At 34.8% G+C, this 20,547-nt stretch overlaps 3 protein-coding genes across 6 annotated transcripts; 1 reads left to right on the top strand and 2 right to left on the bottom strand.

The window, feature by feature from the left end:
* Positions 1–2,879: 2,879 nt before the first annotated feature.
* On the bottom strand, positions 2,880–7,874 carry LOC140964236 (putative receptor-like protein kinase At5g39000). Its single transcript, XM_073423845.1, has 7 exons — positions 5,082–7,874; positions 4,409–4,665; positions 4,208–4,334; positions 3,846–4,119; positions 3,636–3,768; positions 3,482–3,568; positions 2,880–3,320 (listed from the first exon to the last, which is right to left on the bottom strand). Exons 1-7 carry the CDS (start codon positions 7,747–7,749, stop codon positions 3,195–3,197), a joined length of 3,672 nt encoding a protein of 1,223 aa, XP_073279946.1. The 5' UTR covers positions 7,750–7,874; the 3' UTR covers positions 2,880–3,194.
* A 2,436-nt stretch (positions 7,875–10,310) lies between these two features.
* On the bottom strand, positions 10,311–12,752 carry LOC140964240 (putative methylesterase 11, chloroplastic). The gene is made up of 5 exons (XM_073423854.1): positions 12,327–12,752; positions 11,907–12,143; positions 11,379–11,522; positions 10,920–11,051; positions 10,311–10,789 (listed from the first exon to the last, which is right to left on the bottom strand). The coding sequence occupies exons 1-5, from the start codon at positions 12,681–12,683 to the stop codon at positions 10,517–10,519; spliced, it is 1,143 nt and encodes a 380-aa protein (XP_073279955.1). The 5' UTR covers positions 12,684–12,752; the 3' UTR covers positions 10,311–10,516.
* A 2,805-nt stretch (positions 12,753–15,557) lies between these two features.
* On the top strand, positions 15,558–20,151 carry LOC140964238 (uncharacterized). 4 transcript variants are annotated; one of them, XM_073423850.1, is made up of 7 exons: positions 15,558–15,577; positions 16,489–18,139; positions 18,226–18,307; positions 18,410–18,476; positions 18,861–19,046; positions 19,150–19,210; positions 19,517–20,151. In XM_073423850.1, exons 2-7 carry the CDS (start codon positions 16,717–16,719, stop codon positions 19,858–19,860), a joined length of 2,163 nt encoding a protein of 720 aa, XP_073279951.1. In that variant the 5' UTR covers positions 15,558–15,577; positions 16,489–16,716; the 3' UTR covers positions 19,861–20,151. The 4 variants fall into 4 exon arrangements, with proteins under 4 accessions (XP_073279951.1, XP_073279950.1, XP_073279952.1 ...); XM_073423849.1 differs by having other exon boundaries at positions 15,561–15,577; positions 16,477–18,139; XM_073423851.1 differs by lacking the exon at positions 15,558–15,577 and having other exon boundaries at positions 15,686–17,647; positions 17,807–18,139.
* The last annotated feature ends 396 nt before the right edge of the window (positions 20,152–20,547 follow it).

Below are 20,547 nucleotides of genomic sequence, written 5' to 3'. Positions count from 1 at the left end.
GTATCAAATTTACCAAAAAGTCTGCACAACCAAAGCAACAATGTGAAACGATAAAAACTATCAGGGGTAGAATTGGACTTTAATAAATAGAATAAATATGTATGCTGTATGCATGTATATGTTCAATTATTCTACACATAAAATGCTTGAAATATGAGATAAATTAATCACTAATTTTTGGAGATTGTGTGGGTGTATTCAAATTATATTGAAAATTTCACTTTTTAAAGTGTTTTAGAACTGTCATTCTTGGAGTTAAATAACCGTAAAAGATTGTTGATTTTTTTTTTTTATTATTATTTGAACCCATAAAAGCCGGTATTAGAATTAAGTAAAAATATTTCCATGCATTAAATTTTCATGAATTTGTTTCATATAATAATATATGTTAATTAAAATTCCGTGATTTGTAAAAAGAAACCTGCAATATTAGGTTTGTATATTTGTCTTTATGCTATTTTGATCTTCTATATTATCAAATTTCAGTACTTCAATAAGAAAATGATTAAAATTGTTAAAATTTGAAAAATACATGAATAAAATTGAAATCGAATAACATAAAAGACCAAAATCGAAAATAAACATATATAATACCAAAATTGTAGTTTTCTACCATCTTTAAATATAATTTTTTTTTTAAAAAAATATTTATATTATTGGCGGGAAATTTGGTGTAAGAGCCTTGTAGAAATCGAGAAATACAATATCGTTGTTTCACGGGTTTTTTTTTAAAATATTACAAATTAATAAAATGATTGTAAAAATATAACAAGTTGAAAGATTTTGTAAAACTAGTACAGTCCGGGACTAACTGTCCCGGATTCAAATTTTTTATTATTTTTTTTTTGAATCCGCGCCAGTCGTGTATGTTCGGATTAAAAAAAATAATAAAAGGGATATCAACGACAGATTGTGCAAAACCGTCGCTATTGGCGACGGTTTAATAAAACAATCGCTATATACGACGATTTAACAAAAACCGTCGCTAGTAACGACGGTTTAACAAAACCGTCGCCATTAGCGACAAAGAAACACAAATCGTCGCTATTGGCGTCAGTGTAACACAAACCATCGCTATTGGCGACGGGTTTATCAAAAACCGTCGCTACACGGATCACGGATTTGATAGTTTTATGTCGAATATCAGAATTTTAGAGAATTGCGCCGAGTCTCAATAATTCAGAATTTGATTTGGGAGAATTGTGTTGAGTATCAGAATTTGGGATAATTGCGCGAGTCTAAGTCGAATCTCTGTTTTTTCTTTCTATATTGAATAGTTTTATGTATATTATATCTGATAATATTTGTAATTTATTGCATATATTAAACAAACTCCGGTTGGTGATTTAATTATAAATTCCGTACAACGACATTTCAAAAGGTAATATCAATAATTTATTACATTATAATTGTATTATTTATGTTATGTTCGACCGAATCTTTTTATTTTATAAAAAAAAATATAATAATCATAGTTAACAATCCATAAAAAAAACCGACAGAAAAATATTTATGATATAATTATTTTAATTATTGTAATTATGATATCAAGTAAATTAAATATAATTATTGTAATTATTGTAGATACAATATTATATCAAGTAAATATAATTATTGTAATTAAATTAAGTATATTAATTAAATTTTGTAATTATTTTAGATATAATATTAATATTATATCAAGTAAATATAATTATTGTAATTAAATTAAGTATATTAATTAAATTTTGTAATTATTATAGATATAATATTATATCACGTAAATTAAATATAACTATTGTAATTATTGAAGATATAATATTATATCAAGTGAATAAAATTATTGTAATTAAATTAAGTATAGTTATTAAATATCGTAAATATTGTAGATATAATATTATATCACGTAAATTAAATATAACTATTGTAATTAGTGTAGATATAATACTATATCACGTAAATATAATTATTATAATTAAATTAAGTATAGTTATTATTATTCCAAAAATTCTAAATTACATTATTACAATTCCAATAATACAATTAATATTAAAATTATTGTTATTACTTAAAACTTAAAACTGGTATAATGAACGAACAATATAAAATATATTAAAAAAAAATTGTTACCTCTTAATATTTTCGAAAAATGCAGAAGACTTACGCTAATAATCAAATGGAAAAGTCTGAAGACTAGTGTTGGAACATTTAAATAGATCCGTGATTTTCTGCCACGGACTCAGAATCCGTGTAGCGACGTTTTTTGGTAAACCCGTCGCCAATAGCGACGGTTTGAGTTTCTTTGTCGCTAATAGCGACGGTTTTTGTTACACCGTCGTTAATAACGACGGTTTTTGTTAAATCGTCGTAAATAGCGACGGATTTTTTAAACCGTCGACAATAGCGACGAATTTATTTAACCGTCGTCAATAGCGACGGTTTTGCGCAATCTGTCGTTGATATCCCTTTTATTATTTTTTTTAATCCGGACAGACACAGATTCTGAGAATCCGTGCCAGTCTGGCACGGATTCAAGAAAAAAAAATAAAAATTTTGAATCCGGGACAATAAGTCCCAAATTGTACTAGTTTTACAAAATCTTTCAACTTGTTATATTTTTACAATCATTTTATTAATTTGTAATATTTTAAAAAAAAAACCGTGTTCATTGCCTTTCTATGTGCAGATGACATATTAATTTAAATAGATCATGGGTGTAATTTCCAATGTTTCAATACTGCTCATAAATTTTTTTTAAAACTATTTCACGGTAAATAAAAATACCATTTTTAAAGTATTTTTGTTTTGAAAATCAATATTTGTCTATGGTTTCATTATATTATTTTTTTCTTTATATTATATTTGTTATATTTCAATTTTGATCATAAAAACAATTTAAAAGAATTATTTCACGATACTAATTAATTATTCTCTCTCCAAGCACAAGAAGGATATCAACAATTTACATTAACATGACCAACAACATTGTACATTTAATGCCAATAATAACTACTATGATATCTATAATGATATTAACGTGTGATTTTTGCTAACGTCACTATTTTTTTAGTTGACAGAAGATTATTATAATTGAGTCTCCGGCTTGAGTTCTCGTTTCAAATATGAGGCTTTGGTTCCAGGTTTCATCGCTGCAAATGACACGCCTATATGAAGCATGCATCTGGTAATTGGAGTGATGAAGTCTAATATGAATTTTATGCATGAGATTTAGAGCTAGCGGGTAAAGATCTGAGAAGTGGTTGCAAAGCCTTCACCACAAGGAGCATATCTGGCCGGAATTCTTCCTCAAATTGCAAGCAAAGTGCTGCAACTGCTGCCATCTGAATAACCAAGAATCGTTGAGAAAAACTCAATATCAAGGAATGATAAAAGTCCAAGATTGAGCAATTATTATATTATGCCCTCTTTAAAGAAAAAAGAAAACACGAGTTTAGCTCACAAAACGTTATGCTGTATTATAACATATACAAATTTAAAATACCTTTGCAGCAGCCTTCGGAGGATAAGCACCATATAGTTTGGGATCTACACATTGCTTCACTTTATCTTCACCCAATCTTGGAGTTGCCTGGAGGTTGAAGTTAGTTGAAATTCTACTTGAAATCATGATATGGTTCACTGGAAATGAAACTCACCCACGTAACCAGATTCTGTTGCCCTCTGGGCTGGGTGTGATCCACTGGCTTTCTTCCCGTCAGAAGTTCTAAAAGAACCACTCCAAAACTGTACACATCACTTTTCCGAGTAATTTGCCCTGCCATCGCATACCTGAAAGCATCACACAATCGGTTGATAAGGTCCAAGAAATTTTAATGTTAATAAGTGGATTGAGAATAATATCTGACTCTGGAGCATGGTAGCCAAATATGCCCAAGACTCTATTTGAGTACTGGTGAACGGTTATATCAGATGATCGCTCTGACAAGGTAATATCAGCAAGTTTGGCTAAATCATCATCAAACAGCAGCACATTGCTGGATCGGACATCACGGTGGACAACTGAAGGCTGACATTTCTCATGCAAAAATTCAAGGCCTTTCGCTACACCAAAAGCAATCTTTACTCTTTGATTCCAGGTAAGAACTGGACCAGGTTTTGCCCCACGCACCCCTTTCCTGCCTATACAACATAAAATGATAATTAAAAGACATATTGACATTTATCAACATCTTCAATTTTTAGACTTATAGTTGAGACTCTGACATACCATGTAAAACATCATGTAAAGTACCATTTGTAGCATACTCGTAAGCCAAGATACGGTAATTTGCCTCCACGCAATATCCAAGCAATCTCACAAAATGCTCGTGTTTGAGTCTTGAAACCAACGATAACTGTATGGCCCATGATGATATTTCAGCGAACAATTTTTCATGTACAAAACAGAGGAGCTGACGAAATAATTTACCTGGGGCATGAAGTCAGAGTCTGGTTCTGGGGAAGAATCGGCATCCAGCTTTTTAATTGCTGCAGGTTGTCCACTGCTCAGCTCGGCATAGAACACCCTGCCGTAATAACCCTCTCCAATAAGAGCATCCGATCCAAAATTACCAGTCAGTTTACGTAGCTTATCCAATGACAATGACGGTACTTCAATAGCTAAAACGTTCTCAGGAGATCCACTACTTCTTGCGTCTGACGCCCTCGGCTCTCCTCTTTCACTGCCTATAAATACATTAAGCCATAATATAGTGGTAGATGTCTTAGTTTTGCAAGTACTTTACATTACAGTTATGAATATCTCAATTTCATGTCAACACAGCAGGAGCATTACAATTTGATGAAAACTGAAAGAATGGCATACAGTTTAGCAAAAATAGGAGTATAATAAACGAAAGTAGCACACACAAAAGCTCATAAATATAGAGACAAAGGTCGACTCAACCACGTAGTATTAACATGAAATTTTTTAAAACCATCAAATATTAGAGCCTAACCCAATTCAGTTGCGGAAAGACAGATTGGATGAGTTGCAAGAATGCTCCATTTACCAAATGTCAGTAAAATATCATAGCCTTGAAAATCAAAATATGATAATTTTTTTTAATTTTTGAATTAATTGTGCTGCGTTAAAAGCATACCTGGTATTGGCGATTCAGTTTTCTTCGAGGGCTTAAATTTGCTCCACAATGCATCCCAAGACCACCAAGATCGCTTATTTGCTGTGACTTTCCTCCAATTTTCTTCAGATAGAGCATGGTCGTTATTCAGGTTGAGCCTTGTTTTTTCTCTAAGAGGAGGTTCTAAAGTTTGCTCACTTGGGGAGGACGATGCTAGTTGCTCATTGACTTCATCATTGCGGCTCGTCTGTTCTCTTGGATGAGGGGTAGGAGTTTGCTCATTAGGGGAGGACGATGTCGGTTGCCCACCAACTAATACGTTGGCTTCATCATCATGGCTAGTTTGTTCCTTTGGATGATGGGTAATAGTCTGCTCATTACCAACTAATACGTTGGCTTCATCATTGCAGGGAGAAACACTTGCCACCTCATTTGACAATGAACATCTCGTGGTCTTCTGCTGCTCAAGTGCAGACTCAAGTTGCGCCACAACTTGAGCCATTGTCGGTCGCTTCCTTGGGTTATCATCCAAGCATCTCTCAACAACCTTTATAAATGTTCTCAGGCTATCCGGTAAAATCTTCCCCAAACTTGAAGCTACAATCAGATCAACTTCCCCTTTACTAATTTTATCTTGAGCCCACTTTGTTAGAATCTGTTCCTCCTTTGGAACACTTTTATCTAATGCCGGTCTCCCGCACAATACTTCCAACAAAACCACACCAAAGGCATATATGTCACTTTTCCTTGTCAGTTTACCTGTCCTGAAATAATTTGGGTCAAAATACCCAAACGTGCCCTTAACTCTTGTGCTAACATGGCTCTGTACCTTGCTTTTGTTTTCATGTTTGACCAAGCCAAAATCTGAAACCTTAGCCACGAAATTTTCATCCAGCAATATGTTTGAAACCTTGACATCACGATGTATGATTCCATGTCCTGTGTGAAGATAATCTAGCCCTCTACCAGCTCCGATGCAGATGTTAAGACGTTGCTTCCACGTGAGAGGAGGACAGCTTTCGCCATTTCTTTCAAGCTTGTAGAGGTGGTCAGCCAAAGTTCCATTCTGCATGTAGTCATAAACAAGAATCATTTCCCCGTGCTCATTGCAATAGCCAATCAGAGGGACGAGATTAACATGTCGGAGCTCAGAAAGTGTTTCAATCTCTGTCAAAAACTCACGTGCCCCTTGCGTGGAGTTTGATTTCAATCGCTTTACGGCTACAGTCACACTCCCGTTATCAATTAGGCATTTGTAGACTCTACCGAATCCACCCTTTCCAATTACAAGAACATCGCTGAAATTTCGAGTGCCCAACTGTATCTCGGCTAACGAAAAACAACAACAAAATCGTTCGGCCCTGGCCGATGGCTTGTTTTCCTCCTCTGTATCGGTTAATAGGAAAACTCCTCCCAATTTATGGATAATGGCGTTTACTATAGAAATTATAGCTATAGCAGCAGTTGCAATAACATTTCTATGAGAGAGAATTAAGAGTAAGGATTGGATAGTCCAGGACCTTGAGTCCCATGTAGAAGGTAACGGATTCAAGCTGGCAAGACTATTGTCAAGATTGCTGAGTTTGAATATTTCAAATCCTGTAAATGGTCCATGCCCATCAATGAATTCATCACGTGTTTGAAGGGAGAGATCACGTTTACTTTCTTCTTTTTGTCCTCTCACTATAAGTATAAAGTCCCTATAGTTGTGCTTGAGTGAGACAACGTTCTCTCTTTCTTGGAACAGGTCAACATTCGTGCAAGCAACTATATCATTAACGAGGATTTTAAAAATCATTTCACCATTTCCTATTATCGTGAGTCCTTGGTTAGAGAACTGAAGCCTGACCAAATACCTGAATCCCACATCTACCGGTATTTTCCAGGTCGCAGCACTAGCCTTTTCTTTTGGAACAGTATCCCCCGCCCCAAATATATCGCTGAAATCATCTCCCGATGAGACAGGATCCCATCTGACCTTTTCTCGGTGAACCATTTCTAGTGCAGTGCCATTATCGATACAGAACAAGTGAGACTCATGCCCGATCACTCGTGCTCCGATGCTACCCTCACCATGAAAGTAAGAATGACCCGGAGTCACCGTGATTATCTCAATCCCATTAATGAATGCATAAGCATGTCGTGATTGACTCGTGACCGGGGAGAAAACAATGTTTAGCGGTTGATTTTCTTCTACATTTAAATAATATTCCTTCACAAAATAACTCAAACTAAGAGCATCACTGGTCAGCGAAGCACTAAAGTTACCAAGAAAGGTGAAAGGTCCGGCCACAACATTGAACAAGTCCTTCCGTCTTTCGAACCCTTTATACGCAGTGGGATTAAAATGAAGGCGGATAAATTTCTGACCTGGGTTGAGTAGAAAAGTGTAGGAGAAAGCTGAACGAGAAACTCTGGCGGTTTTATAGGGAATGCTGTAATCAGAAATGGAGTCACCACCACTGGAAATTGTTGATGTGCCCTTTAACTGCAGCGAGGAGCTGAGCTTTGGGTGCTTATCTCCGATCCATTTCCTGCCGGTATGAGCTGCAGAAACGGCATTTGAGCCACAGTTGATCGAAACATCGCCGGTGATGTAATCTGCGGGAGCATCAATACAATCTGTTAAAGCAATGAAGCACATGAACAGCAGCAGAGAAATTGGATAAGCTGGTCGGCAGCAATCCATTCATGCTTCGAGTTATGATTGCAATTCGGAAATGATGATGGAGATAAACATTAATGGTGATCGTAGACTTTCATTCTCAAGTCGTCTCCTCGTAAAGTCGGTCCTCATTTAGCTGGCCCCACATACACAAAATTCTAAATGATGACTTTTTAAAGAAAATTTGTCCAAACAGAGAAGTAGTATCATACGCACACGTTTCAAATGGATATTTTTATGCAATATTAATTAATTAATTAATTTTCTTTTTTCCTTTCCATATATTTTTTTAAGGTCACATTGATTGGGTTTCTGAAAAAGAGTTAAAAAAATTAAGTGGAGCAACTGCAACAAAATTGATTTAAGTTAAAGATTGGTTATACAAACTCTTTATTTAGCTCCAAAATATGTCTGCCAAGACTTGAATACATATTGAAGATGGAACTAGTACTTATTGTTAATCATAGCAATCACCAAAGTTCGGTTAGAGCACACTCGATCAGAATGATCCGGACCGGTAATTCAGGACTAGAGGCATCATTTAATTTGCATTTTTATACATTATTAAAGAAGCAAGCCACATGCATATTTGTCAAAATATGGTGAAAATAAAAGCCATATACTGAATAAGATTTTGATTATTATCCTGATGAAAAAGTACTTATTGTTAATCCCTGTGTAACGAAATATCGACTGAAACAAAACTAGAAAATCCCGAGAGAAATGGAAAGTTGATTGATTTGAATTTGAAGTTGAAGTTGAAGTTGAAGTTGAAGTTGAGGGTAGGAATTACAAAGGACGGGCTTTCAAACTGCAAATTTAAAAGCTTAGAAGGACTAAACACCATGTTTGGCACTCCCATTCCGTAGAATCATGCTAAATTTAATTTAAAAACTAATAGAATTAATTATTTTCATAAATAAATTCAATATTAAGGCATCGGGTTTTTTTTTTTAAAATAATTTAATTTTTAAAAAAAATTTCAAAAATAATGTAAAAAAAAAACATTTTCAAAACTACTGCAATCCGCGGCGTCCGCGCTTTGTAAGCACGGACGCTGGTCCACGTAAGCGACAGAACATTTTAGCGACGGAATATATATAAAACCGTCGCTAATTAGCGACGGTTTTGATTCCATTACAGCGACAGTTTACAAATCGTCGCTAACATTAGCGACGGTTTATAAACCGTCGCTGTAATGGAATCAAAACCGTCGCTAATTCGAAATACCTAGCTCTTCACACGCTACGCATAATTGTATCAACAACGCGCACATGTACGCCGCGGATAATCTTGAACTTTCAACGGCTTGCAACTTTGCAGCGTGCAAAATACGCTGCGAAAAGCCATTTTTGTTGTAGTGAAGACAGAGTAAAAAACAAACAAGAAATTCATCAAGCTGGGATATCTCAATTGAATGCTGTTCATTTTCCTCAACATCATTATATGGTTGAATGTCATGTACAAGATGCTGCGGACCAACATTAAGAAAATTTGTAAAACTGTGTATGTTCGACCAAGACGGATGCTTAAAATCCTGCTGACCAAACAAACCAAAGTCAGTCATTCCTGAATTACTGAAAAAACTAGGTTGAATAGTAGAGGTTACTGAAAAAACTTATTTTTTTGATGAACTTATTGTCTGTTTTTTTCTCTATCTTCACTACAACAAAAATGACTTTTCGCAGCGCGCAAATTCTCTTTCCGCAGCGTATATTGCACGCTGCAAAGTTGCAAGCCGTTGAAAGTTCAAGATTATCCGCGGCGTACATGTGCACATAGTGGTAGGTATTTCGGCAATTAGCAATTTTAGCGACTGTCACTGATTCAATTTGAGCGCGCTAAGTAGCGACGGTTTTTATATATATTCCGTCGCTAAAATATTCTGTCGCTTACGTGGACCAGCGTCCGTGCTTACTAAGCGCATGAGCAGCGTCCGCCCTCTGTAAGCGCGGATTGCATTAGTTTTGAAAATGTTTTTTTTTTTACGTTATTGTTGAAAGTTTTTTTTAAAATTAAATTATTTTTTAAAAAAACCCAAGGCATCAAATTATTATTATTTTTAAATATAGTAACAGTACTAGCAACATGCCAAATAATAATAAATATAATGATTAAACAATTTATTTATGGTATAAAAATACTTTAATTTATCTAATGAATTTTCATAGTCGAGGGTTTCCTAACAAAGAATCTTATATTAGTTTTTTTTTTTTTTTTTAAAAGAAACTTCGATTAATGCGTATTACTGACAAATCATTTTTTACATGAGAGCCTAACTTTCATCTGCGAAATCATAATGGTGCCTAACACATGAAAACTGAATTGAAGCATTTGTTTTGAGACCAAAAGAGTAGTTATATTTGTTAATTATATAATCTTTTTTTTTTTAATCTTATTGCAGTTTATCGTCTCATCTCCTCTTTAATTGAAAAACATAAAATTTTAGACATACGGTTTCGTACTCCCAAATAATTTCTTATTATTTTAACCATAATTTTAATTTGGTTCCGTCTACTTACAAGTAGCACCTAGATAATAGTAGTAGTAGTAGGGAGAACTCAAACATGGGTACAAAAATTTGAAATCTAATTGTTCTGGATATTGATCATTTCCTTTTTAATAATACACGGTACATTTACAGTCACAAAGAAGAATGACACATGCTTCTCTGAAACGCATACCAATTCCTCAACATCATCTCTGATAAAAATCGTAAATCAAGAAAGTCGTGCCTGTGGATTCATTTGATCGAGAAGATGGGACTTTGAATAATTTGACAGATACAAGTTTATGGGATTTTGGATATTTCCACCAAAAGTTTATGCAAAGCTTGAGGCTTTGAGAAAAAAGGGGAGTGATCAGCTCCTTTAAGACTGAATACTTGCTCAGGTGGGCTGTTCGCAATCATGTTTCGTTGCACAGAAGATGGCATTGCCTTGTCTTCGATTGTTTCGATGTAAAATCTTCTTACACATCCATGTTTCTTTTCAGAAAGAGTGAGTTTTTCCAGTACAGGGGAAAAGGGGATTGGCCTCATTGAGACAGAGGCCAATGCAACATCCTGGACAGGAAAATGAACAATAACAAGAAGAGTTGAGTTAAGTGATGTATATGTCAAGATTCCTAAATCGTATTTGTTGAGTCCATGCATCATGTGACTTAAGCAAGGATATGAATGTGGCGAATTGTACCTTTGCAGAACTCTGGTTGAATAGCAACTCTTTAGAGAGAGATCTATCGTAGTTAATGGCAGTTGGTGGATGACTGTCCCCGTTGTCGTAAAGAAATACCTGAGCTTGACGCATCAAGTCATTTGATTCCACCTGCATAGCAAGTAAATCTCCTTGGCACATAAAATTTCGTCGACTTCTAATTGTCAGACATAATCATTCAGGAAAGTATAGCTATGAAGTGTCAAGCTTAGTTTGAAACAATCATTTGCCACTCAAATTTTATGGAAGGACGAACATGGTGCCCCTTTAAAAGCTTGTTTCTCATCTAGAGGGCATCTATTTTACAGTTAAAACATTATAACATGATGCTTAAAAGCTTCAGTCGAAGTTATCGATTAGTCCCACAATATGAAATTCTTTTCCATGCACGCGGGCAATCCATGTGTATATACATAATCTCCCACTTAGAAAACAAACCTTTTCAGAGAATATATCGAGAGAACTTTGCCCACTTGTCAACATAACAGCAGCAACAAAAACAGATTTCGAAACTTTAGAGGGAAACAGCTCCATTGCATATGATATGCATGCCCCACCAAGATCATGTCCTACCAAAACCACCTGCAAGTAATGACATGAATGAAAAGAAAAGAAGTATGGGAACAATAAAACATTAAAGTTTTTTTTTTCCAATGTTAAGGTGTCAAGTTGATCTCATGGGCCTTTGATACGGCAAAGGTATTAAGTCGATATGTAGATATAAACCCATCAAGACTAGTGGCAAAGGTATTAAGTCGATATGTGAGATATATATAAACCCATCAAGACTAGTGGTTGAACATCTCTATATATGCTTTGGCTGCAGAAATTTACCAGACCAGAAAAAAGGAGTTCGTAAGGAATTTAAGAGCGTACAAATTAGCAAAGAAAATATCAGAGAACCTCTTAATTAGCAGTGTGTGCATCACATAAGAATAAACTAAATGATCCAAATATATATAAAACCTTCTCTCCATCGGCGAGTTTTTCGAAAAAATCGGTGAGTGGCTTCACGTATTGTGCAAGGCTTGTGATTCTGTTTGTGTCAAATGAATGAATCCCGGAACCAGTCAAGTCTATTGCTGTAACTTTATATCCACATTCTTCTAAAAATGCAATAGTTTTATACCAGCACCAGGCACCAAAACCACCACCATGAACGAGTACAAAATGGTTGGTCTCTAGATTCTCCATCTTGCTATCCTGCCAAATCGAGAACTGATTTATTATTAAGCTTAAAAGCATAATGCCAAACTTTTACTTGATATTATTTACAAAAGAATAACAAATCTAAACAATCTAATTGAAATTTTCGAATTCATATTACAACAGATAATTGAAAAACTAAATCATGTTTTACAAAGAGGAAGACAATTGAATTATTACCTGATTAACGAGGTGGTGAGGTGGTTGAAGCATAGGATCATGAGTGAGTGACCTCGCTCTGGAGCTTGAGTTCCGAGGCAAAGCCTGAGTACTCCTCCTTGAATTTCCAAAGGAATACCTCGAGGACGTCGACCGGTCAAACGACATCCTCCCGCTGCCATTATGTAGGTGCTGGTAGAGAATCGCCGCCGCAAAAGCTTGCTCGTGAATAAGGTTTTCCTCTTTCCCACACGACCGAATTTTAGTCCATAGACTGCTTCCGCCACCTCCGACCGCAGACGAATTGGTTGTAATCCGCTCGGACCGTCTTTTCTTCTCCGATGATTTAGCATTATCCACCGAAAAGCATGATCCCATGGTTAAATTTGATGGAACAATAGCTAGCTATTACTAGTATAAATGCATGCAAGTATATACTACACAGAGGAACCGTACGTTGTGTGTGGCATAAATACACGTAAAATGCCACTCAAACACGCTTTTGCCATTTTATGGATGACGAAGAATTGGGTGCATATATAAAAAGCGCGACTCAAAGCCTTTTTATTTATTTATTTATTATTATTTTTGTTCAAAATCGTGTTACTAAAAATTGAGTTATATATATTAAACTACATGACGAAATATGCTTTTGCCAACACATTTGGGCATGCAATTATTACAAATTGCCAAATTATAATGATGAACATCAATAAATAAACTTAATAATGGAATATTAATCGACATTTCTCAATTCTTATTATTTTATGAATTAATTAATTAAATATTATAAAATATAAACTTCATCAAATGATTATTTGAAAGTCATCTTCTTATAATCATTATATTAAATAGCATCACGTCGGGAGCCAGTTGGTTTGATTTATATATAACCTATAATAATTTAATTCAAGAAAAAGAAGCCTTATTATTTAAAGTTATCTAAATATTTATATACCCAACAAATGTTCTTCCCTAAAAAGGACAAANCTAATTCCTAATAGTTGAGATAATTTATGAAAGTTGGAGGCTTCATTTCCCTTTTATTCCCTGGGATGAAATAGTTGATATCATTTATTCCAATTTTGGTTGTTTTCTAAATTTTGATTTGATTCCACGTACGCTATATTTTGTAAATATATGCATATATTTGTATATATAGTTGTTGCATGCTTTAGCCGTAAGTATCTCCCTCATTTTAACGTGGAGTGGGATCGTAGAGAAGAATAAATTTAAAGGGATAAAAAGCTATACTTTAAAATAAAGTTTATTTTTTTTTATTCGAAATTTATTCTCATTAAATCTATATATGCCTTACGGAACGAAAGAAAAATCAAGAAAATGTTATGTTATATTTGTTTAAGAAATTTAACCGAGATTTTATTTCGACCACCAAATAAAAAACTAGAAAAATATAACAATTATCGGGATGTTGATGAGAAATATCGATCGGGTGACAATTTTTTATATACAAAAACTTATGTGAGATCGTCTTACGGATCAATTTTATGAGATGAATCATCAACCCGAATCAACTCATGAAAAATATTAATTTTTCAGGATAGATATAGGTTGGGTCGACTCATCTCATGGATATAGACTCGTGAAATGTTCTCATCAGGGATGTAAACGAATCGAATCGAGCCGAATACTAGTTAAAATTTAATATTCGAATTCGAGTTCGATTTGAAATCAATTTTGTTAATTTTTTACTAGAGTTCAGCTCAAAATTGATTTCAAATCGAGTTAATTTTTTACTAGAGTTCAGCTCAAAAAGATGTTCCTGTTCGAGTTAGGCTTGAAATCTTTGAACCTATTCCCGAGCTATTCGAAATATTGTTCAGATAATAAGATTCCAGAATGAGGGTTCGAAAGTTCGAAATATATATATATACATATATTTAATATATAATTATATTATAATAATAAAATATAAAGGCTCGCGAACGTCTTGAGAATTTTTGCCAAAAAATTACTCCATCATTCTGTTCCAATGCTCTATCCGAGAGTTATCAGTAATTATAAATTTTGTTCCTATCTAACGGAAAGCTATTAGATCAAATTACAAAGATATTAATGTTAAGAAAAAAGATTACTTTTATCGGATGAAATGACAAATTTATTCAGAACAACATATAAGTTATCATGCTTGCATATTCCAATAATTACATATCTGATTTGATCTATGGACGAATATGTAAAGATACGTGTCATGCTATCTTCGATCTCTACGACAAAAGTGATTTGTTTCTCATATTCTTTCCTATAAACTTTGAGACAAATCAATGTTTTGATAATGTTATCAATACTAAACAATGATTTTAAACATGCATGATCCAAGTTTGATCTTCTGTAAAGCACTAAAGTATCGCATCAACCACAACCTCATCATTGGGTCCATCAAAATCAGTTTAATAACTAATATATAAATCACAACTGTATAGTATTAAAACCAAAAAACAAAACAACTACAATTTAGACTGCTTTGCGTGTGTGACTGTGTCGTCGTATACATTAAAAGTTCGATGACAACATAATAATTGGAGGAGGAGAGACGAGGGAGGCACCTTATTTATATTGAAAATTTCTTCAAATCTCTTACCTTGTAATTTTATTGGATTCCAATTATATATGATAAGAGGACAATTGAAACGCGATAATTGAACTGCTATATAGTAAAAGATTTGAGTTGCACCGTTATCATCAACTTTTGATAAAATAATAAACGATCGTGATAATGATTACAACGACATTTGAATATTTCATAATAATGATTGGGTTCTCATAATTTAATATATAATCTTTAATAATATAAACCTCACATGCGTGACACTAAAGATCCAAACACTAGAGCTTAAATTGATTGTGGCTGCACACTAACTTGCATATCCGACTATGACATATAATAAATTATTTTTGTTAATTAAAGCTACCAAATTCTTTAGGCATGTTTATGTAGGAAATGGGCAGCTAGTGGGCACATCCAAATTATGTTAATTAATAATATTTTCTTGTGAACTTATAATTTTTAACAATAAATTAATGGCACTTCACCAGGATACGTTCATGTAAAAATATTTACGATGATACCCTCGACCTTTATCTTGGTGAATTTAAAATGGGATACGGAATTTGGGCCTTTGGGATTTTTGGTCTGGCCCAAAATAGTATGGAATAAGCCCAATAAGTTATATGGCCGGCAAATGTTTACGAAAGATCAATGCTACATTTCCAATCCAATCAAGTCTCGAACAAGGTACGGAGCAGATCGGGTACGGTGTTCTCGCTCTTCTCCTCCCCGCCGTGTCATCTCCCTTGTTCCTCAGTCTTGCACGTACTTTTTTTTTACTTCATTTGTATGATTTTTATCATTTGTAGTTACTTCCACTTTTTTTCGGATGTGAGATTATGATCAATTTTCTGCATACAATTAACCTCTTCATTTCAGCTTTGAATTTGAATAATTTATGTTTGCTAAAAGATTGAATAATTATTATGCTCTTTTCACCCTTTTTACGATGAATTGAGTTTTTACTGTGTAAGTAAATTTGCTTTTTAGTTACAGTTTAGGATTGAAAAGCCTACTGAAGAACGCCGTAATCGAAAAAGTTATTTCAGAATAGTTGTTTTTGAAATAAAAGGATTTTCATATTTTTTATTTGAAATTCCTTGTTTGATCCAAATCTACTGATCAAAGAACTCGAAGCTTTTCTTCTGTGCCTTTGGAACCGTTTTGCTTCAGAAATCACACATTACCTTTAGCATATAGTATATAAATATACATCACAAAGGTTGTAAATGGATTGACGGGTTTGATTTGGAAAAAGATTTGATGGATGTATTTCAAATGACACACATCTTGGGAAATTCACTTTAATTTTGTTAATCCAAGCAAGTTAAGGAATGTGAAATCCATCGATTCAAACACAAACAAAGAATGCTTCCTCTACTTACAAGTTTCCTTTTTTTGAGGATTGTTAATGCTAACCTTGGATCTTATGAAGACCTGTGTAAGCTGCATAAATCGGTATGAGTCACATAATTTCTTATAGTTGTTCTGCTTGGTTTGTTGGTGCTCTATTAAACGCTGAAGAGTGTATACTTTTATATTTACTTAATCTTTTTATCTTGTTTTATTCTTCTTGTGGAAGTTTTGATATTGTTTCAATAGCTTGTGATTTAGGATACTTTAGGTATAGTTTGTTAAGTACAAAATCATACCAATTAAGGTGATAGGGAGATTGGCAGGATGCAAAAAACCGTGGCTGTTGCTATGAGTATGAACAGTTTTCAGGAACAGTTTGCAAGATGATCTCCCGATATCAACAGAGTCAAGAACAATTTGCAAGGTGATCTACTAAAGGATATTTTGGTCCACCCCTATATATATATTTATAGGTAACTATCTCTAATGGAAATACACAATCCTGCTGGAGATACTGCTGTTAGCGATAAAAGAAGGAAAAGACGAAGAGGAAAGAGGAAGGCTGCTTCTCAAATTGTGGATCAGATGGATGTTAATCTGGAAGCGTCAAAAATAAGAGGAGATCGTGAAATAACCAAAAATAGTCTTGCTGAAGGTAATGTGGGTGCCAAAAGAAAATGGAAGAGGAAAACAGTCAAGAGTAAGGCTGGAAATAAGGATAAAGTCAAAAGCAGGGACCAGTTGAATTCTATCTCATATCTCCAATTATCGGATAAAAGCCTTAGACATGAGATTGATGATAAGCTCGCCAAGAATGAGAGTGTCCAACACACCGACCAGGATATGATCGATATAGAAACAGGTAATCTTACTCAAGGCAATATGAACCTAAGGATGGGTCAGTCACATTCCATGTCTAAATTAAAACCATCAGATTCAAACTTGAGACAAGAGAATTGTGATAAGCTCGCTGAGAATGTGGATGTCCAACATACTGACCAGAATAAAGTGGATACGGAGTCGATAGTTAATCTCACCGAAGGTAATGTGAGTATCAAAAGAAAAAGGAAGAGGAGAAGGATCAAGAGGAAGACAGGAGATAAAGACAAACTCCAAAGCCTGGGCCAGTCAAAAAATTCTGCATCAAGTTTACAATCAGATAACAACCTCAGAGAGGAGATTGATAATAAGCTCACTGAGAATGAGGATGTCCGAAGCACTGACCAGAAGAAGATGGATATAGAATCAACTTATAATCTTGCAGAAGGTAACATGAGTATGAAAACAAAAAGGAGAAAGGAAAAGGCTAATAGTAAAGACAAAAATAAGGATAAAGTCCAAAGCATGGACCCGGACCCAGCCAATGGCATCTCAAATTTACAGTTATCAGAGAATAACACTGAACGAGCAATTGATGGTAAGCTTATTGGAAAAGATCGCACTGCTCAAGAATTCAATTTTCCTGCAAAAATAGAGTATAAATCTCTCCGCAGTGATCACCTAGTTGACATGGTTGAGGTTTCAACTATAAGTGCTTCTTCTGAAGTACACAAAGAGAGATCTGTACCTTTTGCAGGGCCCATGAAATTGGAAGGGAAGGTGTTTCCTTGTGAAAGCCAGCAAAAACCTGCCCATAATCAGATTCCCATGGAGGATGTGAAGTTTCAGAATGTGTTAAATGAAGTGAACAATGGATTATTTGTCGTTGAGGGAACCACAAGTCTTGGATCATTGGGTGTGAAGGAAGCAGAATCCTTATCAAAGGATTTAGTCGAATATCCAAGTAGACCACCCACCACCACTGATAGGAGAAAACTTCTAGTCCTTGATGTAAATGGTCTACTTGCATACATAGTAATGCCACCTCCAAAAGGTTCTAAAGCCGATATAAATATATTAAGACGAGCAGGTGAAAAAAATAGCTTTTCTTGTATCTTAGACCTTAATGTAACAGATCTGTTAAATGAATTTTGCTAATCTAACTTTATCCTGCAGTTTTCAAGAGACCTTTCTGCGATGATTTTCTGAAATTTTGCTTTCAGAACTTTGATATAGGCATATGGTCATCAAGAGCCAAGTACTTCCTCTTTTGCTGCATAGCCTTTTTTATTTCCAAGGAGTTTTATTCCGATACCTGTTTCTTGAGTTCCGTCCATGACTTAACCTTGGCATAATGCAGGGAAGTTATTGATAGAATTGTTGATTATTTACTGGGAAATCTGCAACCGAAGTTGCTTTTTTGTTGGGTAAAATTTCTGCTCATCTACCTTACGACCTTTTATGTAATGGTGAAATAAAGTCTCTTGGAAACTTGTCTTCATGCCTGTAGATGATTATTGGACTCCTTTTTTTGGGGTGCGTTTTCTGCATTTGATGTATTTCATGTGTGGCATTCGTGGTGATTTTCACTCAATGGAATGTAATCCTAAAAATTATTTTTTCCTGATGATGTCATTTAATTCACAGATGTTCAAGGATGATTAGGAAATTTAATGATCACATGAGTAAACTAACCAATAAAGTTGGTGCCATGACAAATGGAGTCAAACTGTCAAAGCAGTTTTTATTCTAGATGCGTGAATCCAAACTAAGTCTACCAGTTTATGACGTTTAACTATGCTGCAATGCAGAACATGTCACAAAGTACTCAATCAGGGTTCAAAACTCTTGAAAACATTTATAAGCCCTTGGTCTGCAAGGAGTTGAGGAAAATTTGGGAAAATGATGGTTGTAAATTTTCTTGGAAGAAAGGACGATACGATGAATCCAACACTCTGCTGATAGATGATTCTCCTTACAAAGCTTTGCTCAATCCAGTAAACTTTTTCACCACTTACAATGTTTTTCATCTGGTTTCTGATTCTCCCCATTTTTGTTAGCTCGACGCTTGACTATGAGTTGTTTCGTGGAATTTTTTAGTTACACACTGCAATATTTCCGCATCCATACCATTACGAGGATAAAGATGACAATTCGTTGGGTGAGACTCCTTTATCTATCAATTATCAGTAATTTTCTTCTTGCTTATGGTAAACCTTTCCCGAAAATGTATTTTGTCTTGTGATTGACGTATCTTTATGCATTCGTTGCTTTATTCAGTCGAGTCAAATAAATTTTAGAAATAAGCATGATCTCCGTGCCCATGATCTGAATCTTACGTTACCCAATATCATTCATTTATTGATTTCACTTTTGCACAACAAATGAAGTTCATCTCCAATGTTCAATGCTCCCTGGTTAAAAATGGAAGCTTTGTTAGTCTTCATGAAACTCAATTTAATTGCAGGCCCCGGAGGTGATCTTCGAGTTTACTTGGAAGGGTTACTAAAATCCGAAAATGTTCAGGAATATGTCGAGCACCACCCTTTTGGTCAAAGTGCTATAAATGAAACGAATGTCTCGTGGCAATTCTACTCGGGTGTTCTTCAAAAGTTTTCCGACGACACCCAAGCTACAAATAATCCCACTCCGGTGGTGACTTCGAGTCAAAGCGTTACTTCTCCACCACTGGACAAAGTTTTGGATCCCGAACGCACCGCCATTGCTCACTCAACAGCTACTCCAATAAACACAATAGATCCTGAAGTACACCCTGTTCATTCTTCCCTGGTAGTGAGTGCCTCACAATAAAGTGAACTCATGCCGGATCTTAATATGTTACAAATACTCCTCCATTCATAAGTTCCCCTCTTCTTGGTGACTTTGCAGCAAGGATTATGTTGCAATTTGCAAATCACACATTTGCCACAATAGAAGTTACTGTTAGATTTTGAGGTACTGTTTTGTTTAGTAATATGGAAGAATTCTAAATCTTTCATGTTGTCTTCTGACTAAGATATCATCATGATATCTCTAAGAATATCTAAATTATACACACAAACGCACAAGTATATATGGTTAGAATCATTTGTGGTTTTATGATTTGTTTGTATGAGAAGTTGATTGATTCATGCACACAAAAAAGAAAGAAAAGAAAGAGAAACACCCCATCAAATTGTGTGTTAATTATTATTAACTTGGTATGATCCCATCCAACCCGAGATATGGTGTATATTTTTCTCCATAATGTCTTCTGCCCTACAAATTATTGTACCCTATCCACCATCGCACGACTTTTGTGCTTGTCATGAGTGGTTTGTTTTATTACCGTCGTTTTCCCTCGTCTTCTGCAGAAAGTACCACTCAGTAACCTCATTCCGTATGGACACTTCCAAACTGCACATCTCTCCCACATGATTCTGTATGATTAGTTTACGCACTCATGTCTTCAAAATTTGGCAAGTTTCTTGAATCGTCGTGACTGGCAGGTTCGTTCGA

Source organism: Primulina huaijiensis, chromosome 18 (assembly GCF_012295235.1).
Source record: "Primulina huaijiensis isolate GDHJ02 chromosome 18, ASM1229523v2, whole genome shotgun sequence".
Lineage (NCBI taxonomy): Eukaryota > Viridiplantae > Streptophyta > Magnoliopsida > Lamiales > Gesneriaceae > Primulina > Primulina huaijiensis.
Note: the sequence above shows the minus strand (reverse complement) of the source record. Positions and strands in the feature narration are given on the sequence as shown.